Source organism: Falco cherrug, chromosome 4 (assembly GCF_023634085.1).
Source record: "Falco cherrug isolate bFalChe1 chromosome 4, bFalChe1.pri, whole genome shotgun sequence".
NCBI lineage: Eukaryota > Metazoa > Chordata > Aves > Falconiformes > Falconidae > Falco > Falco cherrug.
Window position 1 is genome coordinate 71,208,350 of NC_073700.1, and position 22,769 is coordinate 71,231,118.

The window sequence follows — 22,769 nt, forward strand, 5'->3', positions numbered from 1 at the left end:
AGCATTTTAACTGTTCTGACACGGATTCCAAGATTTTTGTTTGTTAGAAGTAGTTCCCTGGCAAAACTGTGAAGGTCCTCAGGGAATTCCAGTGCAGAGATTTGCAGATGGTTGGAGACTTGCTCAGACGTACTCTACAGGGTAGCACAGACAGACTTGTGCAATGTTTGAATGATGTGTATAGAAAGACAGTATATTTAATGTTGGTGACGGCACTTGAACCTTTATACTCCATATAATTGCAAATGTTTTTGTAGTGTTGGAGTGCTGGCCTTTTCAAATGTAAAACATCTTTCAATGAGAAACTTTCTTCCCTCAGAAAGTTTCAACTATTGTGATGAATGCTTCAGAGCTGTGAGTTGTAAAAATGGCTTTTTTACTATATGAAGAGGAAAAAATTCTAAAATATAACTGTGTGCATTCTAAAGACTGTATGAAAGAATTGCAAAATGCACTCTCAGGGGATTTTCGTTTTGTTTTCCAGTTCATATAAAAATCTTGAGGACAGTTGAGTCTGCCCTGTGGGCCATTCCCAGTTCTTGTGTTGCAGATGGCTGTTTAGATTTACTGTGGACAATAGTTCTAATTGAGTGACAGTGGGAAGACAATGTTTTACTGCCATTGGGAGAAGCAATGCTTGGGCAGATTGGGTACAGACTAACATTGGGTCTTAGGTGGGACTTAAATGTACCTCTGATATGAGCAGGAGATGAATGGGGTTTAGAGCTATGGGTGGTGTTAGACTACGCGGGCAAGACTGAAAACTAGTTTTGTCAGATAGGATAATATTAGGAATCCTTCATTAGAGGGATCAGTCAACTAAAAGGAAGTCTTACTGAGTGTAGTCTGGATTTGTTCTTTACATTTAATTTACCTGTAAACAATTTTTTAGTCATATTAATAAAAATCTAATTTACAAAGTAATTTTTTTCTGTCTTGCCATTATGTTTGTAAGAAGCAAGAAAAATCAAGGCAAACTCAATAGATATAGGTGCTCTATGGAAGAAGCAGATCCAAACAGAGGCATCTTTGCCAAGATGCGCCTCTAGGACCTGTACTGTGGAGAAGATTTTTTGCCAGTCTGTGAAAACCAATGTATTAGCAGATGGTGACCTTTGGGAAGTAGTTGTGTTTGCTGGGCACAGAAGGAGCAGATGGCTCTGGGCAAACTTCAAACACAACATACTGAAACAAAATCATAAATATTCAGGGTGTGGTAAAGACTGTAGGTCTGTGAACATTACTCTCAGGGCAAACATGGTGTGAGGGATCCCATCCTCTCATTCTACCCTGCATACTTCTTCCTTGCTGGACATCAGACATGGTGATGCCATAGTCTGTGGGGCTATGCAGAGTATGGAAAGGGGAGAGTAAGAGCAGAGGATCTTAATGCAGAATAAGAGCATGAGGATCCACCATTTTGAATTTGTGCTTTTCTTTTTTTTGGTTTTGTTTGGGATTTGGACTCCTGTGTTGTTTGTTCAACTGATACGTGCTTCTGTTACTGCAAATGAGTCTGGACTAAGGGTGGGTGGCAAAACCCTCAAGAGAATAATCAGTCTTTTAGGCTCCATTTATATTTTCAGTGTATTTTTCCAAGGAAAAATTAATCTTGTTTTGCTAATAGATGGCTTTGCTGCCAAGTGCCAAGTATACTGGGGAGGGGGGGGGGGGGGGAAGCAGCATTTTTTCCAGCACAAGATTTTATGTGTAGAGTAAGATGGACCCTCTGTCCTTGGTTGTTTCATGCTGACCTCATGAATGGATTTACACAATCCTGTCTTTGGGCCTCTCAAAGATATCTTGCTGATGTCATGAGTCAGAGAAGTTTGATTTGTTAAAGATCTGTGGGATCACTTAATACTTTCACTATGCAGGATTACTTCTCATGAAGTATAGTCACTAAAAACTTTTACATTTATGGTGATTTATTACTGTTATATTTCTAATCTTTATGCCACACGTTGTTTCTCAAAGGATCAATTTTTTAGGGCAGTCACCATGGAGGGTGCTCTGCATTTGTGAGACTGCACTGAATTTTGGAGCCAAGAGAGAAGCATTATCAACCACTGGCTGGGATTTTGGTGATGAGTTGCTAAAAAGCATCTCTGTAGGAAATGACTGCATTTCTGATTCAGTCATTAGGGGTTATAGACATTTCCATTTCAAAACTAGATTTCAAGGGTTCCAGTTAGTGGTTGGTTGACCTTGGCTGGCTGCCAGGTGCCCACCAGGCTGCTCTCTTGCTCCCCCTCTTCAGCAGGACACAGAGAGAGAAAATAGGATAAAAAAACCCTCATGGGTCAATTTTAATGGGAAAAAAGCAAAGGCTGCGCATAGAAACAAAGCAAAAGAGAGAAGATTTATTCTCTACTTCCCATCAGCAGGTGATGTGTAGCCACTTCCTGGGAAGCAGGGCCTCAGTACACACAGTGGTTGCTTCAGATGACAAATGCCTTAATGAAGAATGCCCCCCTCCCCCTTCTGTTTTGTTGCTGAGTATGATTTATGATATGAAGTACCCTTTGACAAATTTGGGTCATCTGTCCTGGCTGTGCCACCTCCCAACCCGTCGCCCGTTCCCCAGGCTGTGGAGACATCCTTGATGCTGTGCAAGCACTGCTGAGCCACAGCCAAAACACAGTGTTGTGTTATCAACACTGTTCTAGCTACAAACACTGAGCGCAGCGCTTTATGGGCTGCTGTGAGGGAAGTTAACTCCATTCCAGCCAGACCTGGTACACAGTTAAGTCATTCGTTACAGTTACGGCTCTTATACAACATAATATTTTGTACTGTAAATCAGTTTAAAGGATTAAATTGCGTTTTAGTCTCTGATTTTGTAATTACTGAAGGTTTTCTGGGTGAAAAAAACTTGAATTTTTAAGTTATCTAAAATTGGAGGTCAGTTCGTGGTTGTTTTCTCCTCTCTTCATTCATATGCCTTCTTGATACTGAATAGGATTTTTTTTTTAAAATCCAAGTTGTGAATGACTGATGACATCTTTATTAATTGGCATTTCTGGAAACTGAGGGGTTTTGTTCTTTTGAACTTACTAAAACTGGTGGTTTAGTGGGCCAGGAGTGAGCTTTGGTCATCATGAAACGTTACATTTCTTTTTCATTTTTATAACTTAAAGCTACGTTTTGAAGTTAGGTAGCAAAATCCAATAATGCACATATTAACTCTGCTAATATTTTAAATTATTTTTTTAATGATTTCAGAGTAGTTGCTCTGAGGGATATAGTCAACCTTCCTCCTGTGCAGTGATTTATTAATAGAGAGTAGGAGCCCTTTTTATCTGACTGAAGGCTTAAAGTAATGTGAAGTTAAAACTATCTAGTTCCTCCCTCTGTTCTTGTTCTGTTCCTTTGTAAGATGAATAAAGGTCATTTGAAGTTAATGCTGGTACATTTGAAACTAATAACAGGAAATGATCTTTTCTAACAATAGGTGATCTCTCTTACAGGCAGGGCTGAGCACATTTCTCATTATAAGATGTGTTCACTTGCTCATATTTTTGGTATACTTTAAGCAGTAAGGCTGAACATTTCCATGTCAGTTGTCTGCCTCAGACGAAATCTGGAATTTTTATGCAAAATACTCAGCTGTTTCCAAGGCTGAGAGTAGGACAAACTTTTATTCCCTCATTTGAAATTTTTCACTATTTGATTTTTTTTTTTAACAGTTCTATTGTCTTAGCATTTGGGGCTGAGGAGTTTAAGCTTGCTGAGATGAAAGAAAGTCTTGTGTTAGGCACGTGCCCTTGACCGTGGAAGTCTGTCCACATTTTGTGAAGATTTGTATGCCTTTGAATGAAGACAGTTCATATATACTCACAAGACCTCTGAGCACCAGACAATCCTGGAATATTATGTCCACCCAGGATGTGGAAGGAAGCCTCTGAGAGTCAGTGGGAGAGCCATTTGATAGAAGTAAAGGGAGATAATAGGCAATGGAAAAAGCGTATTTGAGAAAGGTATTTGAAGTGCTTTGGGTAAAAGGCAAGAAGCCCCAAACCCCATAGCAAGAAGCCGTGGAGAGGTGGAGCAGACTGGTTTAGAAGCTGAGGGAGACAAACTGATACCTCATAATGGCGGTCAAATGGAAAGAAAGGTGCAGGGGGGTTGAACCTGGGGAAGATGAACAGAAAGGCATGGGCCACCAGCCTATGCTTTTCTCAAAAGCCTGAGTAGAAGTGCTGTTTCTGTAGTCTCAGTGTGGCAGGAAAATAATATACTTGTGTGAAAGCTACAGTCACTTGTGTATTAATTTCAGCTAGCTCTAAAGGTGGAACACAGGAAAAATGATAGTTTGTTGCTGTGGTCACTTAATGCAGTGTCTTGAGGCTTTGTATGAGTGGCTTATGTAAACTACATACAATGATAACTATATACAGCAAACCGGCATTTAAAGAAAAAGCAAAGATTAGGGACATACTCATCGAGGATTAGAATGGGCAGGACAAACTGTATTCTATAGCCTTGTGAAACTTTACTTTTGTGATCTTGGGGTATTTTTTCCTGTGAATCACCATCATAACATGAAGAACTTGCTGGTTAAATAAGCCTAAACCAATTTTAAACTAAAAGTTTGCTGCATAAACTGGATGTTTTTGGGTTATCAGTTGGGTAAAGGAGAATACTGCTTTGGGTAGTACTGCTCTCCCATGGGTTGCAACGTCTGGATGTGTGCAGTGACTAAAGCAGGGGATGTATGAAGTAAAAGGAAGTTGTTATGGATAAGGCAGCTGAATACATCTGTGGAGACAGGGGTCCCAACTCTGTCTTTGCTGCGGTTTTGTTTGTTGCTCAACAGTGACTGAAGATTTTATCTTGTTTCTTTACATTGGAATTGAGATCCTCAAGATTGATTTGCAGAAGGGTTTTTGTACAAGTAACTTAAGTCCATAATTTGAACATATTGAAGTGTTAGGAATCTGAGAGTGAACACCCTGAGACCCCTGTATGTTTTCAGAAATTAAGCTTTTGTCATCTCAGTTTGCAGGTTGCCCTAAAAGTGTGGATAATGCCATTTTGACTTTCCAGGGTGCATTATGAAGATTGAGTAATGATTGTGATGAGAGCTATAAAAAAGCTCCTGAGGAAACTAATAACCCTACCTTGACAGTAGGATTTGAATAGTCTGGTCAGAAAAAAGGATACAACCACATACAGAACCATCTCTGCTGTGTATAGAATAAAGCAGGGGGCCTTGTCTAAGGGTAATATATGAGTACTTGATTAAAGACAATATCCTAATGTATATGTGCAAGAGGGACAAATCAAGCTTTTGCAGGCAGCCATTCCCTAACTGAAGAATTTTTGACTTTGCAATATTCTAAATACACTTTTCATGCTGCATTCTTTTAACATGTAATTTATGTTTTAACCATGGAAGAGACTGGTAGACTCATTATGAAGAGAGGCTGAAATGTGAAGCTATGTATTAGAAGACCTCCAGGTTTAGTTATAGCTGGGGTTTTTTGTGTGAAACTAAGTGCTTGCTTGTTGCTGCGTTGGCATCTGTAGTTCTGTGGTTACTGTTCTGAGGATGAAATGACCATGGAGAGTGATCTTTCCACAGTTGCAGTATGTGTGGAGGTGAGCCCAGTTGCTGCCTGTCTCTGTGGGTGAAGGCAGGCTTCTCCTTTAAGGGCTGAAAGCCTTTCACAAGTGCTTTATTTACAGTCAAAAAGAATTGCTGCATTGCTAGGGGCACATTGTGGAAAATAAAAACAACTCTGTTCTTCTGTGTTTTCTGTTCTGTAGGTAAAATACAAAAGAGACTTTGAAGAAAGCAAAGGAAGAGGGTTCAGTATTGTGACCGATACGCCCGAGTTACAAAGACTGAAAAGGACTCAGGAACAAATCAGTAATGTATGTGACTGCCGCCTAAAGTGATTGTAGATGGAGAAATAGTGTGTCTAAGAAAAGGCGTGTTTGTTGGTGTTTCTGATGAAGTCTGTGAGAGTGAAGAATCTGATTTTGCTGACCGATTTGTGTATGTCAGATTTTGAAGTGTGTGTCACTCTGTACCATGGACTTGTACAGCACATTGGCAATGTGTGTTCACCTCTCCAGCTTTCAGCAAGTATGCTCAAAGTATTTTCTGTACTAAAATGATTTGACACTTTTTGCTTTTTTAATAGATTTGCCAGCAAGTAAGTTTTGTTTATATGTAAACTATACAAATGATATGAACTATAATGTTTTATCTTTTTTTTTTTACCAGGGGTTTTCAAAATTAGCCAAACTGGCAAGATGGAGTTTTCTAGACGCAGATAGAATTTTGATCCTGAGTTTTAAAAGAAAATACATACAAGACAATGTTCTGCAAGATGAAAAAGGAATGGCAAATAGCAAAACTTAACCATATGTTTCATTAGCTTAGAGCTTGAATGCAAAATGCTTTCAGGAGTGGGATTTTTTTAAAACAGGACTTCTCCTGACATGTTTTCACTAGGAAAGATATTTATTTATATTGTATTCCCTTGTAGCATGTTTAACTCACTACGTGGTGGAATATTGGGTGATATGTAGTGCAAGTTGTGATATATTATGAAATAAGTAAGAACTGGTGTGAGCTAGAAATTATACAGCATCAATACCATTAGCTTGTCCTGGCTTCTCTCCTGATCATTCTGCTGTGGGAACTTGTCTCCATAGATGATTTTGTGAAAAGTTTTTGAATCATTCCTTGTAGTAATGAAATAACTGCATGGTATCAGAAGCACCCAGTGTAAGTACAATCACCTACTTGAAAGAAAAAACTTTTTTCAGGTTGGGATGTTACTGTAAAAAATGCATCACTGAAAATTACTACTTTATCACAGCAATGGAGATGTACCATTCTTGCTGAAGCATTCACTAGTTAAGGTTTTGATGTCTGGAGCTGGTCTTTGAGATGAAAAATTAGGACTCATTTCCTGGAGCCTTGGCCAATGGGGAGGACAGTTAATTTCAGAGCTGTGTAAATGCTCTTGTGCTTATGTAAGGGTGAAGGCTCTTATCCTAAGTTAATGGTGGGGCTAACTGAAATTTCTGGTTTGTGAGGGAGAAAGATCTGTTCTTCAGAGTGGCAAAAAGCATGGCCATTAAGACTTCCATTTGGGATCTGGGGAACTTCAGTGAGTCCCTGGTTTTAATCAGCTGTATTTTTTATTCAGACCAGGAACTTAAATTAGGTCCTCTTATGACCTACATAGCTTCCTCAAGCAAGAGTGATTCTTTTGTGTGGGGTAGTTCTGGAATGCATCAAGGAGATGAAACGAGCAATGCTCTGATGAATACTTAATCCCTTGTATGGGTCTGCTCTGTTAGGAGAGGTTGAGAGGAGTACCCTACAGCAGGCCTGTGGGTACTCAGTTTTGGATATTGGCATGTCAAGAAATTTAATTAGATCTCCCAAGCCCAGTACCCTCAACACCAGAATATGGAATAGTATGACACAGGTCATGTGCACACTCTTTCTCTCTCTCTTGTTCAAAGCATATTGGGTTTTCTGTTGTGGGAAAGGGGGAAAATAAAAACAAACAAGTAGTTTTGTGAAATGGGAAAGAGTTTTCTTCCTGTCACTATTTTTGAGTGGCACAAGGGGGTTTCTCTTCTAGCAGATAATCCTGTTGCACAATTTATGATACTTCCTGGCTTCTGAACCAAAGGTATCTACCTGCCTTTTCAGACCCAGAAATATCTTTTTAAATGTGAAAAGTTGTTTTTGAGTTTTTTTCTTGGTGGTTGGATGTGCCACTCTTGTCTCTTCATTCCTAACCACCCAGTCTTAACAATACAGATTTGTTCCATCCATTCTTAACAATACAAAATTGTTCCACTCAGCCTTAACAATGCAGAGTTGTTTCCTTTTCTTGATTTATGTAGCTGACAGACATTCCAAGTCATGGACTCTATTAAAAATAATTAATCTTGAAGGGTAAAATGGAATTTTAAAATCTGCATGATAAAAGAAGTTGCATTTCATTAATGCTTACACTAAAATAATAATTTGATTTATAGTATTATATTCTAGAAAGGTAATTTTGCATAGGCCACAACTTGAATCTAATTAGAAAACTCCTGTATTATAGAAATGCATTCCACACAGAGTAGTTTCTGTATTTATCAGATAAACAGTATACATCATGGACTAAGGATCTTATTAAGATTTCAAGACGCTGAAAGGTAAGCACTTTCATAATTCTACAGTAATTTTACTTTTCATATATAGCAAAATGGAAGAATACTAATATATATATATATTTAATTTTCAGTTTTATTTTGATTTCACCTTGCAGTATTAGAAACTTCTCAAAGATCCTATTTGAAACAAAGTTGTCACAACTTCATTGAGGGGGTAAGTGAGCACAGTTAAGTGTGTAGCTATTTGTGATGAAGATAAATGACAAAATAAAACTAATGATGATTATTTAGCAGAAATCTTTGTAAAATATTTTCTTTTTGTCCTGATACTAAGTTTTGCAGCACACATGGACGTTAGCACAGTGCTCTGACTTTTTAAAGAATCTCTTAGGCGCTCAATATAAGCCTTGAGAGGAAAAGAGGTACTGGGGGAAGTGAAAGTGGGTTGATGGGAGGAGGTTGGATTTTGATTGCTATTTTTGCACCAGCAATCCTACCTCTGAAGACTTAGACCAAACTTGTGGAATTTATTTTGTGGCTCAATGGATGTATCAGGACCAGAATGAATTTTCTTAGAAAAGAATGAAATTTACCCTAGTGTCTCATATTTTTTAGCATTAAAAGCCTGATTGCATGTTGCAGTATGTGCAACATGCAAGTTAGAAAGAATCACAAAGCCTCTCCAGGACATTCAGGTTCAACTGCTCAAAACTACAACTGTTAGAGCTTCTTAGCATTGAGTTAGCTTGAAAGGTGTAAACCACGCATACTAGCATGCTAATCTAGATGGATGTAGGGAAGGCTGCATAATCTAAGCAGCTTTTTTTACTGATTTGCAGGACTTTTGGCACCCTTTGCATGGCTAAGCAGACATTAAAAAAATTAAATAAATGTTATGAATTAATATGTGTGAAAATGTTTATAAGTATTATAAAAAGTATATATGTTTATAAGTATTAGTATTTTTTGAATCATTTGAAATACAAAATTTCCATCACTTCTGCTGCAGATATCACTGTATCTTGGTATTGAGTATGTACTTAATATAAAAAAAATTACACTGTTCACACAGAGGAATGTGTTAATGTTGCTAAAGGACCTTGCATTGTTTTTTGTCCATCTTGAACTTTGAGAGGATTTTGAATAGGAATGGAAGTATTCTCACAATTAAAAAAAAAATCAATGTATTTTTATAGGTGATTTTTCCAATAAGCTAATGATAAACTAATTTTACAAGGAAAAAGTTAAGGTGGCAAAAGGAACAGAATAATTAAGGAAGACGGCAAAAGCCTTTTTATTGATCTATCATGACACATGGCTAAATGAAGAAGCGGGAACTCAATCTAATAATACTTCCTTTGGGGAAGTGGAACACTTTAAGCAGTTTGCAGCAATGAGGTGCAGCTTACTGCTGCTGCACTTTTATGTCTAGATAGATGGCTTGAAGCATGTTTCATCCTATGTGAAATAAGTTGGTCTTTCTTAAATGTGTTCCTGGTGAATGTCTGCGGAGTATAAAGCAAAACAGGTCTCTATACAAATTGATGGAGTGAGATGCTTTCATTAAGATAAAAGCCAGTGCTTGGATGGTTGAGGTTGCTGGCTTGGTTGTATGGCTGGAGGAGTGCATGGAAGCTTTCACAGTGGTTACCCTCATTACATTGAGAGCCCATGTAAGCTTTTCTCACTTCCATATTCATGAATTTAAGTCATGTGGGAGCAAGCAGCAGCACACATCTCTGCCCTTCTTCCCTTTGAGAGCGAGCAAAATGAAGTCATGCAGTTCATTTGTATATATGTGACTCCTTTTCCAGGAGGTTTGGGTTGTATATGAAATGAAAACTGTACTTCAAGGTAAAAAAAAGGAAAATAAGGAAACAGATTGAATCTGGTATACAAAGCACATTTCCAGTGTATCCTATTTTGGTGAAGAAGTTAAGAAGGACAGTAGAGTTAGTAAAGAGAAGATTGGTGAATCACCCCTGGGGAATGGGGGGGCAACGTCTCCCCCATATATCAAGAGTTCAACTCCTCACTGAAGTTAGTGAAGCCTGTATTAGATGCAGAGAGAGAGCATGAAAATCTTGTAACATTCTGAAAAGCAGTGTAGCAGTGTATATGGATTTGAAGGAGAAAGGCTATGTCTTCATTGTCTTTAATGAAATATGGTGCTTTTTTTTTTTTTTTTTTTTAAGTATCAAGGGTCACATTCCACTTCCAGTTAAATTTATACAGTTTCAGCGGAAGCAGCCAAGGACAGGATTTCCCCCATGATGTGAATCAACTAAACACCTGTTTTCTGGAGAGAGAGGCAAATGATAAGGAATTACGTATTAACTCAGATGTGATATATCTTCATATAGCAACTAAAAGAAGAAACAAATGGCATTGCTACTGTACTTGTGCACTTCTGCACTTCTGAAATTAGAAACTGTCCCTAAGCAGCATTAAACCATGGCTCTGTACTTGGAAGCTATTGGCACAGTTATCTACCTGTTTACTTGCTCAAACATAAAATGGTCTCTTAAATTGCCAAAACAGATTGTAGATAAAATTGGCAGGAGAAGAAGATATTAACAAGAAGGCCTGGAGCTCCATTTGTAGGATTCACAGCGTAAAGCCTGGAGATACTCATCTCTAAGGGATTTTTTCCCTCTGTTCAATTCAAGTGAAGGAGAAGAATAACATGAAAGGGAACAAGAAAAATTGACAGCAACATCAGTGTTTACATTTCATAAAACCAACCATGGCACATCAATGAAGAGACTAGGTAAGCATGTTAAATTGTATACAAAAAGAGCTTATATTGTTCTAGACAATGCTGGGATTTTCACTGCTTCTGAAGTGATTCACATGTTATCTGACTCTGTATTTGTAAGCGTGATTTTTTGGTCATTTTTTCATTTGGAAAATATGCATTTAATCATATATGACAACTGTGTCTACTAACATAGACAGAATAGCACTTGCCGACTAGTGTATGAAGTGCTGTGTGCCCGTAGCAGGCATGGGAGGCTCGGTGCACCAATAGTACCAACTGCCTTCTGCTCCCGTTGGTTCTTTCAGCAGTTTTAACATGAACTGCAACTCCAAGAGCTGTTCATTATTTGGTGTGCTGTAGGCTTAATTCCACACATCTGCATTTCAAATAAGCTGCATATAAATCGGGTGACTAAGCACCTACCAGTTGAGTTCAACAGCATTTTTTTTCTGGCTGGAAATGAGAAGGTTGAATATGTTATTCCTGTTGATAATACAACTGTACCTCTGCAAGAAGGTGGAGTTCCTACTGTGGTCCTGTGCAGTGAACATATGTGCATAGAGTCATGTCCAACCTTGTCCCTTTTCTGGATTGATCTCAAATCTTACTTGGTATAGACATGTACAAATGGAAATTCTGAGACACCCCAGGTCCTTTGAATTTCTAATATTTCTTCGTTGAAGTTTCTTGACTTCATATTTTGAGGAAGCAGAAATAGTTTTGCCTTTAAATGTAGAGTTCTAATAAATGCTTTAGAAATTACTTGGCAAAAGAATCACATTCATTTTCAATGAATATGAATATGAATATTTTTTTGCAGATTTTTATATAGCTTTCATATACTGTACAGCTTTCAGAAATTTGTAAAGTGACTGAACACATCTTAAGAAATGATAAGTCTAAGGGAATGTAAGTAATATTGTAGATAGAGCTTGTGCTAAATGAGCAACTGGAAACCTTTGAGACTGCATTTCAAACCTCAGTGTGTATTCTACTTAAAAAAGAAAAATTGTTCTTTAATGATCATTATTGAAGTATTATGCAAAGTTAGAAAAAGACAGTGTTAAATTAGCCCCTAGGTATATGAATTCTTCAGTAAAAAGTCTTAAATTATTTAATGGCGTGCTGCTTTGTCCACTTCTTCCTGCTTTGATCCCTGTGTAGAGCAATAGTCATCAGGCGTTCAGTTTTGTATATTTTCTTCAATTTACTATTTATTTACTGTACAGTATGATATTCCACACAGCAAAAAATGTAAAAACAACCTGTAACTTCTTTATGGAGTTTTCCCCAAAGCTTCTTTCTCACTTCTTTAACTGTATTGAATGATACTGTTTTCAGAGTTGTCTAAGAAATGGGGAGGTGTTGGAGTCCCCTTTTATGTGGTCCTTATTTACATGAAGAACTAGAGCACAGAGATTAAAGTATTCATGCTAATCCAGTAAGTGGCACCTAGAGTAAACCATTATCTTCTATGTCAGCCTTCCGTTGAAGGTAGAGGGAGGGACAACCTTTGTGGAAGAATTTTACAGCTCTTGTTTGGGGAGGAAAAGATCACTGAGAATCCAGAGCAGTGTGTTTGTGATTCGTCAAGGGGGGTGCTGACTTCTTTTTCTATCCCCATAACTTTTTTCAGATTCTCTTTGTTGATCTTCCTATCTTAATTCATGTGATATACATGACAATAGCTCCCAACATGGGGGAAGAAACTGTGTTTTAGACCCCATAACACCAAGCTGAAGGATACTTTTTGGAATGTCAGATACTCATTACAATTACTATGTATGAATCTGTCAGTACAAGTGGAACTGAAAAATTTAGTTGACTTTACTGGAAAAGTTCTACTGAGCAGATGGACTTTCAGTTTGCAGCAATGTATAACTCAGTCACATTAGGTCATATTCCATGGGAGCAGTAAAACAGGTATCTCTAACATGGTGACATTCTTCACCTGCTGAAGATCAGCTTTGTGGTCCAGAGCAGGAAGACATTGCAGTCTGTCAGTGACATTGTTTTAAGACTACTTCTTTTGTAACATGGATGCATAACTCTTCACAAGAAAGAACAGACACACTTTACCATCAAGAAGCTGGAAAACAAACCCCTGCCCAAGAGAGGCAACTGCATTTAGAAAAACTGTTAGCATTAAAAATAGGGATTTATAAGGGGTGTTAGTGAGTTGTTTGAGCTATTATATCCCAAGCTGCCCATAATATCATTAGATGTGTAAGTTCAGCTATGCATTTGGGTAAGTCTATTGAAACACTAACCCCAAATCTATATTGAAGTTCTGGTAAACTACTAATGTGTAAGAGCAACATCACATCAGCAGGCTGTATAAAATGGTAGTTGCTTGTCTGTCAGACACAGATCTGTTTGGACTTGAATGGAACATGACCGTGGGACAATTTCTGCTTGGGAAGGCTCACTTTCAGCATGCCCACAGTGAAGATGGCTAGGTGACCTCAAAAGAACCCTCACAAATGTGAAACTGAAACTGTCCTCAGAGATGTAGAAGGAAATATTTTAGGTTAAGTGGATCTCTGGTAGTCAAAGCAAGGAGATGTGACGCCTACATAGCTGCCTCTTAAATAGTTATTCCATCTGGCTTTATTCTACAGGCTTGGTTAAAAAACCCCTTTTCTCTCCTTTTTTAGCAAATATGATATATATTATTATGTTTTATTATGTTTTCTCTAGGATTTCATAAGTCTTTTTTATAAGTTTATAAAAGAAATTGCTGTAACTATTGCTTATTTCTTCTAGTTCACTGCGTTTATATGTAATTTGTTGATTAAAAAAGTTACAGAGCCTTTATAATGTTAAAATACATCTCAAAGTTTCAAAAAGTTTTCAGTGAAATTCCACAGGGAATAGTATAGTCTTTCTGATTCTAATTTAAAGACATAAATTTGACAGGATAACTGTAACCTTGCTCACTATATTGACAAAATAAAATGAGTTGTGTGGTAGAAGTAAAACAAGCCGTCCAGAAAAATCCCCAAAGGCATGGATTTACTGCATTGTGTAAGTGGGTCAACTCATGCATGAGAAATGAATGCTAATTGTAAACCGGCTGCAAAGCTGCAGATTTTAAGTAGAATTGAATCAAATGATAACCTAAATATTTTGATAGAGATGTCCTATCATGGTTCTGTTCAGAAAACAGCAAGAAAGCTGAGCATTAAAGAGAAATAATTAAAACATGTATTTGTGACACATACATTAGAACAGTGTCATTGAACTCCAAACTCAAAGGCATTGTATTCATTTATGTCACTGGCACCGGTAAACTTTAAGTTGAACCTGTATTTAGTTAAATTCAGTTAAATTTGGGTTGATTGGTTGCTTTACATGAGATACACTAATTTAGTAAAGAACGCTCTATTTCTTGATGATCAAAAATGTTCAATTCAGTGTAGAAAAATACCTCTTGGGCTTTTTCTGGTTAAAATAATAACAATATAGAAATGTCTAATTAGGGGATCGGAAAGAAAAAGATAGAGATTTCTGTTTTGTTTCATCTATTTGTGATACAGCATTCATATTGCAAGGCAAGGCTTATATGAAGGGCATCAATAATTTAAGGAACTACTACATAATCCTCAAATACGTAATGTAACATTTCATGGACTTCATTGTTAATCCACAGCAATTATCATATCTTGTCAACAGATGCATGTGTTAGAGAAGTAAACCTCCAGGTCAATATTTACTTATTAAAACTCTTTAACGTCATAGTTGGAGGCTAAAACAGCTGTGTAAATGGGAGCAGTAAATTGACAGTTATGCTATTTCTGCATTTTGCTGCAGTATTGACTCTGTTGCACACACCTCTTCATGCTGTAGTTTATGGAATGAAAAATTCCAAGCTGTTAATGATGACAACCATAAAAAGTGTTTTGTGGCAACTGCTGTAAGCATTTACCTGACATCTGACTAAAGGACTTAAGTCTCTGTTTAAACACTACTGACTTCAAGACTTAATCAGCTTGGAAAGTTTCTGATATTTAAATGTATGGCTTTTTCTGTTGTGGTATTAAGCAACTAAATCATGACAAAACCCCAACAACTTATTTTTCCTGTGTCACCTGGATGTATTTAAGTAATATCAAAATCACTCATTATTTTTAACGAGTACATATTTTTGAAGTCAGTGGTTTTTACATGTAGTAAAGAGGAAATGAAAATAGAAACTCTTCATAGTAGCTCAACTTGGGAGCTAATTAAAATGAAACTTTTAGAATGAGAAAAAATTAATTAGCCAAAAATTTGAGAAACGGTTAGGTCCTCCAGAGATCCTTCAGTAGGAAAATGCTTGCAAGGGAAAGATAATTTCGAATTTCCTTGTTTTCCTATGTTATCCATTACCTGCTTATAATTTCAGCTCTTAATTCTGTCTTATCTGATGCTTTTGTACTGTGCATCAGTTGCTAGGGCAGCATCTTAGGCAGTAAACCTCCTGCTGAAGAACAAGATGCTCTGCTTCTTCTAAAGCTAATACCATCTTTAATCTTGGTCCCTGGAGATTTGAATGTCTCACCCCTATGATGTTCACAGATTTCATTGACCTTGACAGCAGGGGTAGCTGGTCCTCTGTGGCACTCAGTTGTTGGGTTTTTTTTTTGCATGTTAAAACATATGTCTGTGATTTCCTTAGCCTGTCGGTAGATACATTAGTTGTCACAAAGCCAGCACTGTAGTCAGTGTAATGATTAAACTTCTTAACCATCCTAACACAAGAGGGGAAGTAGCCAGAGTTTGCATGTGACGTTTCTGCTTGTGTCTACAAAGATCTTGGAGGGTAAGAGTTTACTTTTCCAAAAAGCAGATTAAACTAACACAAGTATTGGTTTCTAATCCTTTCTGCTCTTGATATTATAATTACTTAGTTACAGAAATGCTTGCCTAATTCTTTGAAAGGTTCTTTCTGTGGCTCACACCAACATAGTCTTACTTGTAGCAACTATAGTGTTTTAATGGAAGACTGAAGTTGTTTTTTTTTTTTTTTTCAGATCTGCCTTGAGTTAATTTCTTTCTCTCCTGCCTTTTCACAGTTGATAATTAGTGACCCTGTTCAACCCCCCGAAAGACGAGGTATAAAGCAGCATATGCTGAATGTTTCACTAAGCAAGCCACAGGCACCAAACAGAGTGAGTCTGAACCTCAGTTCCCGTAGTGACTAAATACTGAACTTTGAGAAAGTCTAGTCTGAGGAAAATGTCATTTGAGAGGTGGTGCTTTTGAACATCAAGGCTGGTTGTTTTCAGCCTTTCTGAGCTTCACTCCTGCTGTGCCCCTGCTTTATATCAGCTTTCTCCTTTCTTCTCTAGGGAATGATGGTGTAAAGTGAACCCCTACCCAGTTTGGCCAGTCCAGCCCTTTTCCAGTCTTAAGAGGAATACTGAAATATGTTCCAGAGAGTGTGACTTATGTTGCTGGGGTTAACTGATTTTTATAGGGTTTGGCATAACAGCATAGCCATTCCCAGTTTCCAGAATAGCGAGCGGGTAAGCAGCTGAGGAGGATGGGTGGTGTGGATTTTGGCACAGCAGAGGTGGTCTTTGGGGGAGAAGGGAGGATTGGCTTACAGGGAGGCTGTGGCAAGACCCAGAGTCTGCATCAGGGCAAGGGCTCTGGGTGTCTGCAGGCTGTGTCTCAGTGTACCAATACTGATCAGGGATCCTAGTCCCTCCCCAGCTAGTGGGACAAAGGCACTTTGCCACCTTTTATCTTGAATGATATTGGCTACCATTTTGTTGCAGAGCTGGAGTCACACAGTAGTGCTGCTCCCTCTGGCACCAGTGATGGGAAATGAAGGATTCAGAGGACCTGGGAGGTGCCTTCATTTCGCTTCTCATATTTTCTTGCCTGCTCTGCTGGGCCACCTGCTCTGGTGTAGGCTGGGCTGCCCTTGGCTGCAGTGTTGTGAGCACAAGGGAAATGTCAAAAGATTTTCTTTGTCTGTGCCAGGAGAATTGTAGATATGACCAGGGCAAGGGCAGCAGGCATGGATGAGGTTATTTGCTTGGCACTGCCTTTTGTTTAGCACTCTTTCTGTGCAGTGCATGTTTCTGGCTCAGATAGTAGCAGGCATGCTGTCTTGAATTGAGAAGTTCAGTTAGCAGTCAGGTTCCTTTTCAACAGAAACGAGCTGGATGAAAGGCTCAAAAAAGCTTGTTGGTGATAGAAAATTAAGCAGAATTATCAATGCAGGTGATGACAAAAAATTATAGAAGGCACTGACAGTAGATTGGTGATTAAATGACCAGCCTATGTATAAAATGGGTAGAAAAGATACTGAGAAGACACAAATGAGGATTGAGCTTTCAAAATAAAAAAAAAAAGATCAAGTCGAGTAAGTCTATAAAGTCCTAGGTAGCATGTGGTTATGTACTGTTTCTTATAAGGCTGCAACTAGGACCAGGAAGCGTAGCTGTCAGGCATCATACCTAAAAGAAAAACCAATATGTGGCATATAATCAAACCGTGAAACTCATTAATATAGGAGACGTAGAAGTATAAAATACATTAAAAGAAGGATTAGGCAAGTTTGTGAAAGTTAAAACCATCAGGGAATACTAACTGTTGTGACCCAAATCCAGTGACAGGGTCAGGCAGGCTCTCATACACTGATAGCAGGCAACTGGAAAGATCATAGCAAGGGAAGGACTGTGGTTCGTAGGTACCTTCCCTAAGCATGCATTATTGAGCAGTGACAGAGCCGTGGTGATGTATCAGTGAGACTAATGAGTCCAGCAGTGAGCTTAGTACCTTGTGCCATTTCTAGCTACAGCTGTGGCTCAGCCCTACCAAGCAGTGACCAACCCATTGCTTCCTTGGATATACATAGCTGGGTTGAATTTACAGAGTCAGAGTCAAAAAGGTTTAATTATGCATCAGACCCTAGACCCTCTCTGATACCAACAGGCTTCATTCATGACATCTGGTTGTCTTCCTGACCTTTCTGTGACAACCCAAAAAGCCTTTCTGAGCCTTGAATGACAGATTTTTGAAGAGGTGGCTGAGGTGCAAAGGTAACTGTGATATGACACGTATTTCTTACATACCTGCAAGTGTTCTTGCATGGCCATGGCAATTGACAGGCCAGGTATTAGTCAAGAGTAACATGATTTTGGCCCCACTAGCATTTTAGTGGTTTTTAAGTGAATCTCCTGATCATCCTACCACACTTTCCTTGGCATTGCAGGGCTGTCTTGGAGCATACAAAGTGGATTAATTCCAGATGAAACTAAACTGAATGATGTATTCCAGCCACCAAAGTGTATCTAGTCCGTTGGACCAGAGTAGAGCTAGACCATAGCTACTCCTCCCTGCTGTAAAAAATGGAGTATGTCCTCGGAGCAGTTTCATTCCAGAGATCTCCTATTGTGCTGTAGTACTTGCTAACAGAAACATTTCGTATGTTATCCTGCTTAGGAACCAGTCATTGCTTCGAAGTTGTGTTCCTGTGAGACGGGAGAGTGATACTAACTACAACTACAGGTTTTAGAATTCAGAAAGTGGAAGGGTGGAAATAGTGGGTGCTGAAAATCAGATTGTTGCATGACCTCTGTTTGCCCTGTCAGAGGGTCACTGAGACTTGTCTGGTGTGTGCACTAAACTTGTAATTTATGTTTCTGGAGGATGTCAGGAGGAAGATTCATGTCTGGATGTGCAGGTGCTCCATTAGGACTTAGAAAGACATGGATTGATTAGGTGGTTATTGCCACATGCAAAATTAGCCTGGTCAGAGACCCCTGACGGGGAAGTTTGGTGCATAACCAGTGAGCCAGGCTGCAACTGATAGAGCCTGGAAATGTTAATGGTAGATTATTAAGATAACTTCAGGAGCTATCACATCTAATATGCTGGGTCTGAACTTTCGAGGATGACATACTGCATGTCAGATGTGGGAACTGACTTTTGCCATGATTTTTGAGTGTGGATCAGCAGAAGGTAGCACACAGTCTGTGTGTGTGTGCGCACGCATGTGTGTGTGTGTGTGTGTGATATAGGAGGGAAGGCAGGTAGCCAGAAATGCAGCTGTGCTGGTGGTTGTTGCTTTGGGAGCAGTGTGTAAATATATGCCAGATGTATAAACGAGACTTGCGAATTGAGTATATCCCACAGGTATAAATGAGACTTAGGAGTTAGCTGGTAGGCTTGTGTCTGTAGGAAAAGATATTCCTGTGGCCCAGAACAGCTTGAGGAACTTGGGCAACTCAAGGAAATCTGCTCCATGTCAGCAATTTGTTTATATTTTGCAACATGACCTCTTCTGACACCAACTCCAAATAAAATGAGAGGGTTGAGAACGAAGGCACACAGTCCTTCTCTGTTAAACTGCTAAAGCTGACTGATAAAACATATCCAGTGGATCTGGCATTCATTCACTTGTGTATCCTGGTCCATGTTTGGTTTCTGTTCTGAGATGTGTACTGCACAGAAACACGGCCTTTTGCTCAGTCCTATTTCTTACCGGTTATCAAGGACTGGCTGGACACAAGAGAGGGGTTTCAGGAAGCGTTTACTGTTGAACGAGCACTTTGTTGCACTCCAGTTAGGAGCATTGCATTGTAAGGGCCACAGAGTCAGGTCCTCAGCTGTCATCAGCACTTCCTGACGGAAATCTTGTCATACATATTTTGAGCCTGAGCTTGAAAACCTTGAGATTTTTGGCCTTCGTTGTCTAACCAGGTGTTACCTTAAGTGTTTTTTGTTTGTCAGACAATTTCTGTTAGACACAGTTGGATGCATGGATCAACCATTGCTAGTGTGTACGAAGATGGGGCAATACAGTTATTACACCTGGATTTGGGAGGTCTGCTCTTCATTTCTAACCTTGCTGATGGCATTCTTTGTTGCCTCTGGCAAACTACATCACTTCTGTTTCCCTTTCTACAAAATAGGGGTAATGATGCCTTTGGAAAACTGTTTAAAGTTATAATGAAAATGGTGTGGCTGAATCATATGAATACATATGAATGCATATGAGTGATATGCAGCTGAATAGTATGGCTACTGGTTGTTGTTACTTCTGTGTGCAAATTTTGTTAGTGGGAACACAGGAAACAGTACAAGAGAGGGTGTCTTGGGTCATCAGCTCTAGTCCTCTCTCTTGCAGACAAGCGTATCATACAAACTTCTCAAAAACCATGTTGAACTCCATTTTGGTCTAATCAGGACTTTAACCCATTCTTTTTGAAGATTGTTCTGTAACGTCCCCTCCTGGAGGTTAAAAGCCTCATCCAATTTCCACAGTAAATTTCCCTTCAAGGCAGGGTTATGTCTATTTATGTGTGAGCACTGTCGTTTTGTTTGTGTGCCACTTCTGCCTCTGCCGACATGTTTAGAGAGAGATGTCATTCTCAGACTCGTTACATGATGCTGAACAAGTAAGTAGTTTCCATGTACCTGTGCAAAAGTGTCACTATTCCACAAAGACTTGCCTCTGCCTGTTCTGATGGGCGCTCACTTTTTTTAGCACAGAGGTTGACAGTGTTTTTCACACTGTTGTAAGTGAGATTTTAAAAACACCTTGCCTGATTAATTTCAGGATTATATTTGCTTTCCTTCAGGGCTATTCTGGTGGCTTGCAGTCACTGTGTGATTGATTCAGATATACAAGTCCACCTCCTTCCAACTATCAAACTTACAGTCTACAGCAGAAATTCTCTGAAGAGCCTATTTTTGCATTAAATAATATTAAATTCCATCCTGTTACTCCAGACCTCAAACCCAATCAGTTTTTCGTAGAGAATCTTCTTTACAGCCATACTTTGTTAATAGAATTATTTAATAAAATTAATCTCAGTCAGGCCCTTAAGGTAGTTTGTCTTGGGAATCTTTCAGCATTATTCTTCCATCAGCACAGCTTGTGGAATTATTTGTGCAATCAGCTGATCTCCTACCTGTTTCTGAATTTGCAATTCTTAGATCAGTCTCCATATTTTGTAAATACATAAACTTTATTCTTTTGTACTTCTTCTCTGTGCTTGCCATGCTTGATTTGATAGATTTTAAATAGTATTTATTACAAGATTTGTGATTTCAGAATGTCAGGGATTTATTCCTATTATTTGGGCACATAAAAATCTGCATTTTAATTAATTTTCCCATTTGGTGATTTCATTTGCAATTTCATTTCTTGCTTTCATATACTTATAAAATCTGTTTTGTAACACTAACCTTGTCCCTTCACTTTCTAGTCTCCAAGATGCATTTTTAAACTTTTTTTTTCTTCTAGTCTCATTTATTATTCCTAATATTGTTTTTGAAATAAATATTTATGATGTTAGATACAGAGGCTTTCTTTTGAGATTTTTACTTTACTTTGGATGGAGGTTCTATAAAAAAATACTCTTAATGTCTGAAAAGAAATTCTGAAGCTCTTCTATTTATTTTTTTTTTATTTTACTGTCCAATTTGCGTAATTACTCATGATATTCCTTTGGAAATGGAAGCAAATGCAATCGTAATACGCTTTTGGTTTTCCTTGCAATTGATTTAATCTAAACTCACTGGTAATTACTCAGTACTTTCTTGTAACTTCAGTTACTTTCTTGACCAGCTCTTCTTTCTCAAAATTGTCCTAAACTAAGCCAAGAGAGTATTTTCTTTTTGCAGTGTGAAAAAGAGAGTTACATCTAAGATCTGTCACTTTTACTGTCTTTACTGGTACTAGCATTTTAGCAAAATAGGCTGTATTTTGATAATTAAAGTTCCCTTTTAGGATTCCATTCTTAGACCCGCATACCTCTAGTAATGGGAAAGATATTTCATAAATGCAATGGTATAATCTTGCCAGTTTGTGGTCTTTGAATTTTATTCCTGAAAGCTAATAGACGTCTGCTTTCCCAAGTAACAGATAGAAGTATTTGCCAGGGTATTGATATATAACAGTGCTTGGCAATTATGTGAGAATGTCCATGTGACGTTGTAGATGGGCTGATGGAGTTGGAAGCTCAGTGGAACTAATTTCTGTGATAATTGCCTGTAGCTATAATGTATGTATTCCACCTTCATGAAACTTTTTTCACTCTCATCTTTCCACTCTGTTCAATACCAATGTGACTGATGGGTCTTTAAATAATGAGCTTTTCATTACTCTATAGCAGCCCTGTTCCCACCAACTTTTCTACCGCTGGATCAGAACAAACTTCTCCATCATTGCTTTCTGCAAAAGAAATGGACAGTTTTTAGCCCTTTTTATGGGCTTACTTCCATTGCTGTCTTTTAGTATGCTCATGCACACAGCCTACTGAGAAATCCTTCAGTCTCTTCCCATTGTTATCCTTTCTTGCCCTACCTATCACCACCCTTGGTTGACTGCCTTCGTAGCAGACAGCAGGGGAAGTGCTGAGTTAACCCAACCAACTGCTAGCAAGGAAATCTGTAAAGCAAGTATGACGAAGGGGCGGAGAGGAAAACAAGGTATTAAATACCAGATTTTGTAATCTTCATAACCATGGAGTCCATACTACAGTGACAGAGGTTAACCAGTAATTCCTGATTTTTGCAGGATCTCTGCACACTCAGGCTTCATATTTAAACAGTTTTTCAGGTTCCCAGAAAAGCTAAAAAATATTTTTTATTTGTTTGTTTGGGTTTTTTTTCAGTTTAAATCTGTGATTTTTGGAGGACAGTTCATGGACAAGAATTGAACTCTAGGAGATTACAGAGTTTTATGTGAAATTTGGGAACGCATAATGCTCTATATGTATAGTACATTCACCTGTTTCCAAGAGCCATTTAAAGTTGTTACTTTGACCCATAAAATCCTAAATGTCTTGGGAGCTACCACCTCTTTCACAGGCTTATAATATTAGTTTGAGCAAGGGATCGCTTACTGTAGAGCTGTGCTAGA

At 38.4% G+C, this 22,769-nt stretch overlaps 1 protein-coding gene across 1 annotated transcript in view; it reads left to right on the forward strand.

Moving 5' to 3' along the window:
• The window catches only part of NEBL (nebulette), a 269,845-nt gene that overhangs the window by 117,474 nt on the left and 129,602 nt on the right, over nucleotides 1–22,769 (forward strand). The window contains exon 4 of the mRNA XM_055708682.1: nucleotides 5,773–5,880. Coding sequence (XP_055564657.1) covers nucleotides 5,773–5,880 — 108 coding nt within the window. The remainder of the gene's footprint in view (nucleotides 1–5,772; nucleotides 5,881–22,769) is intronic.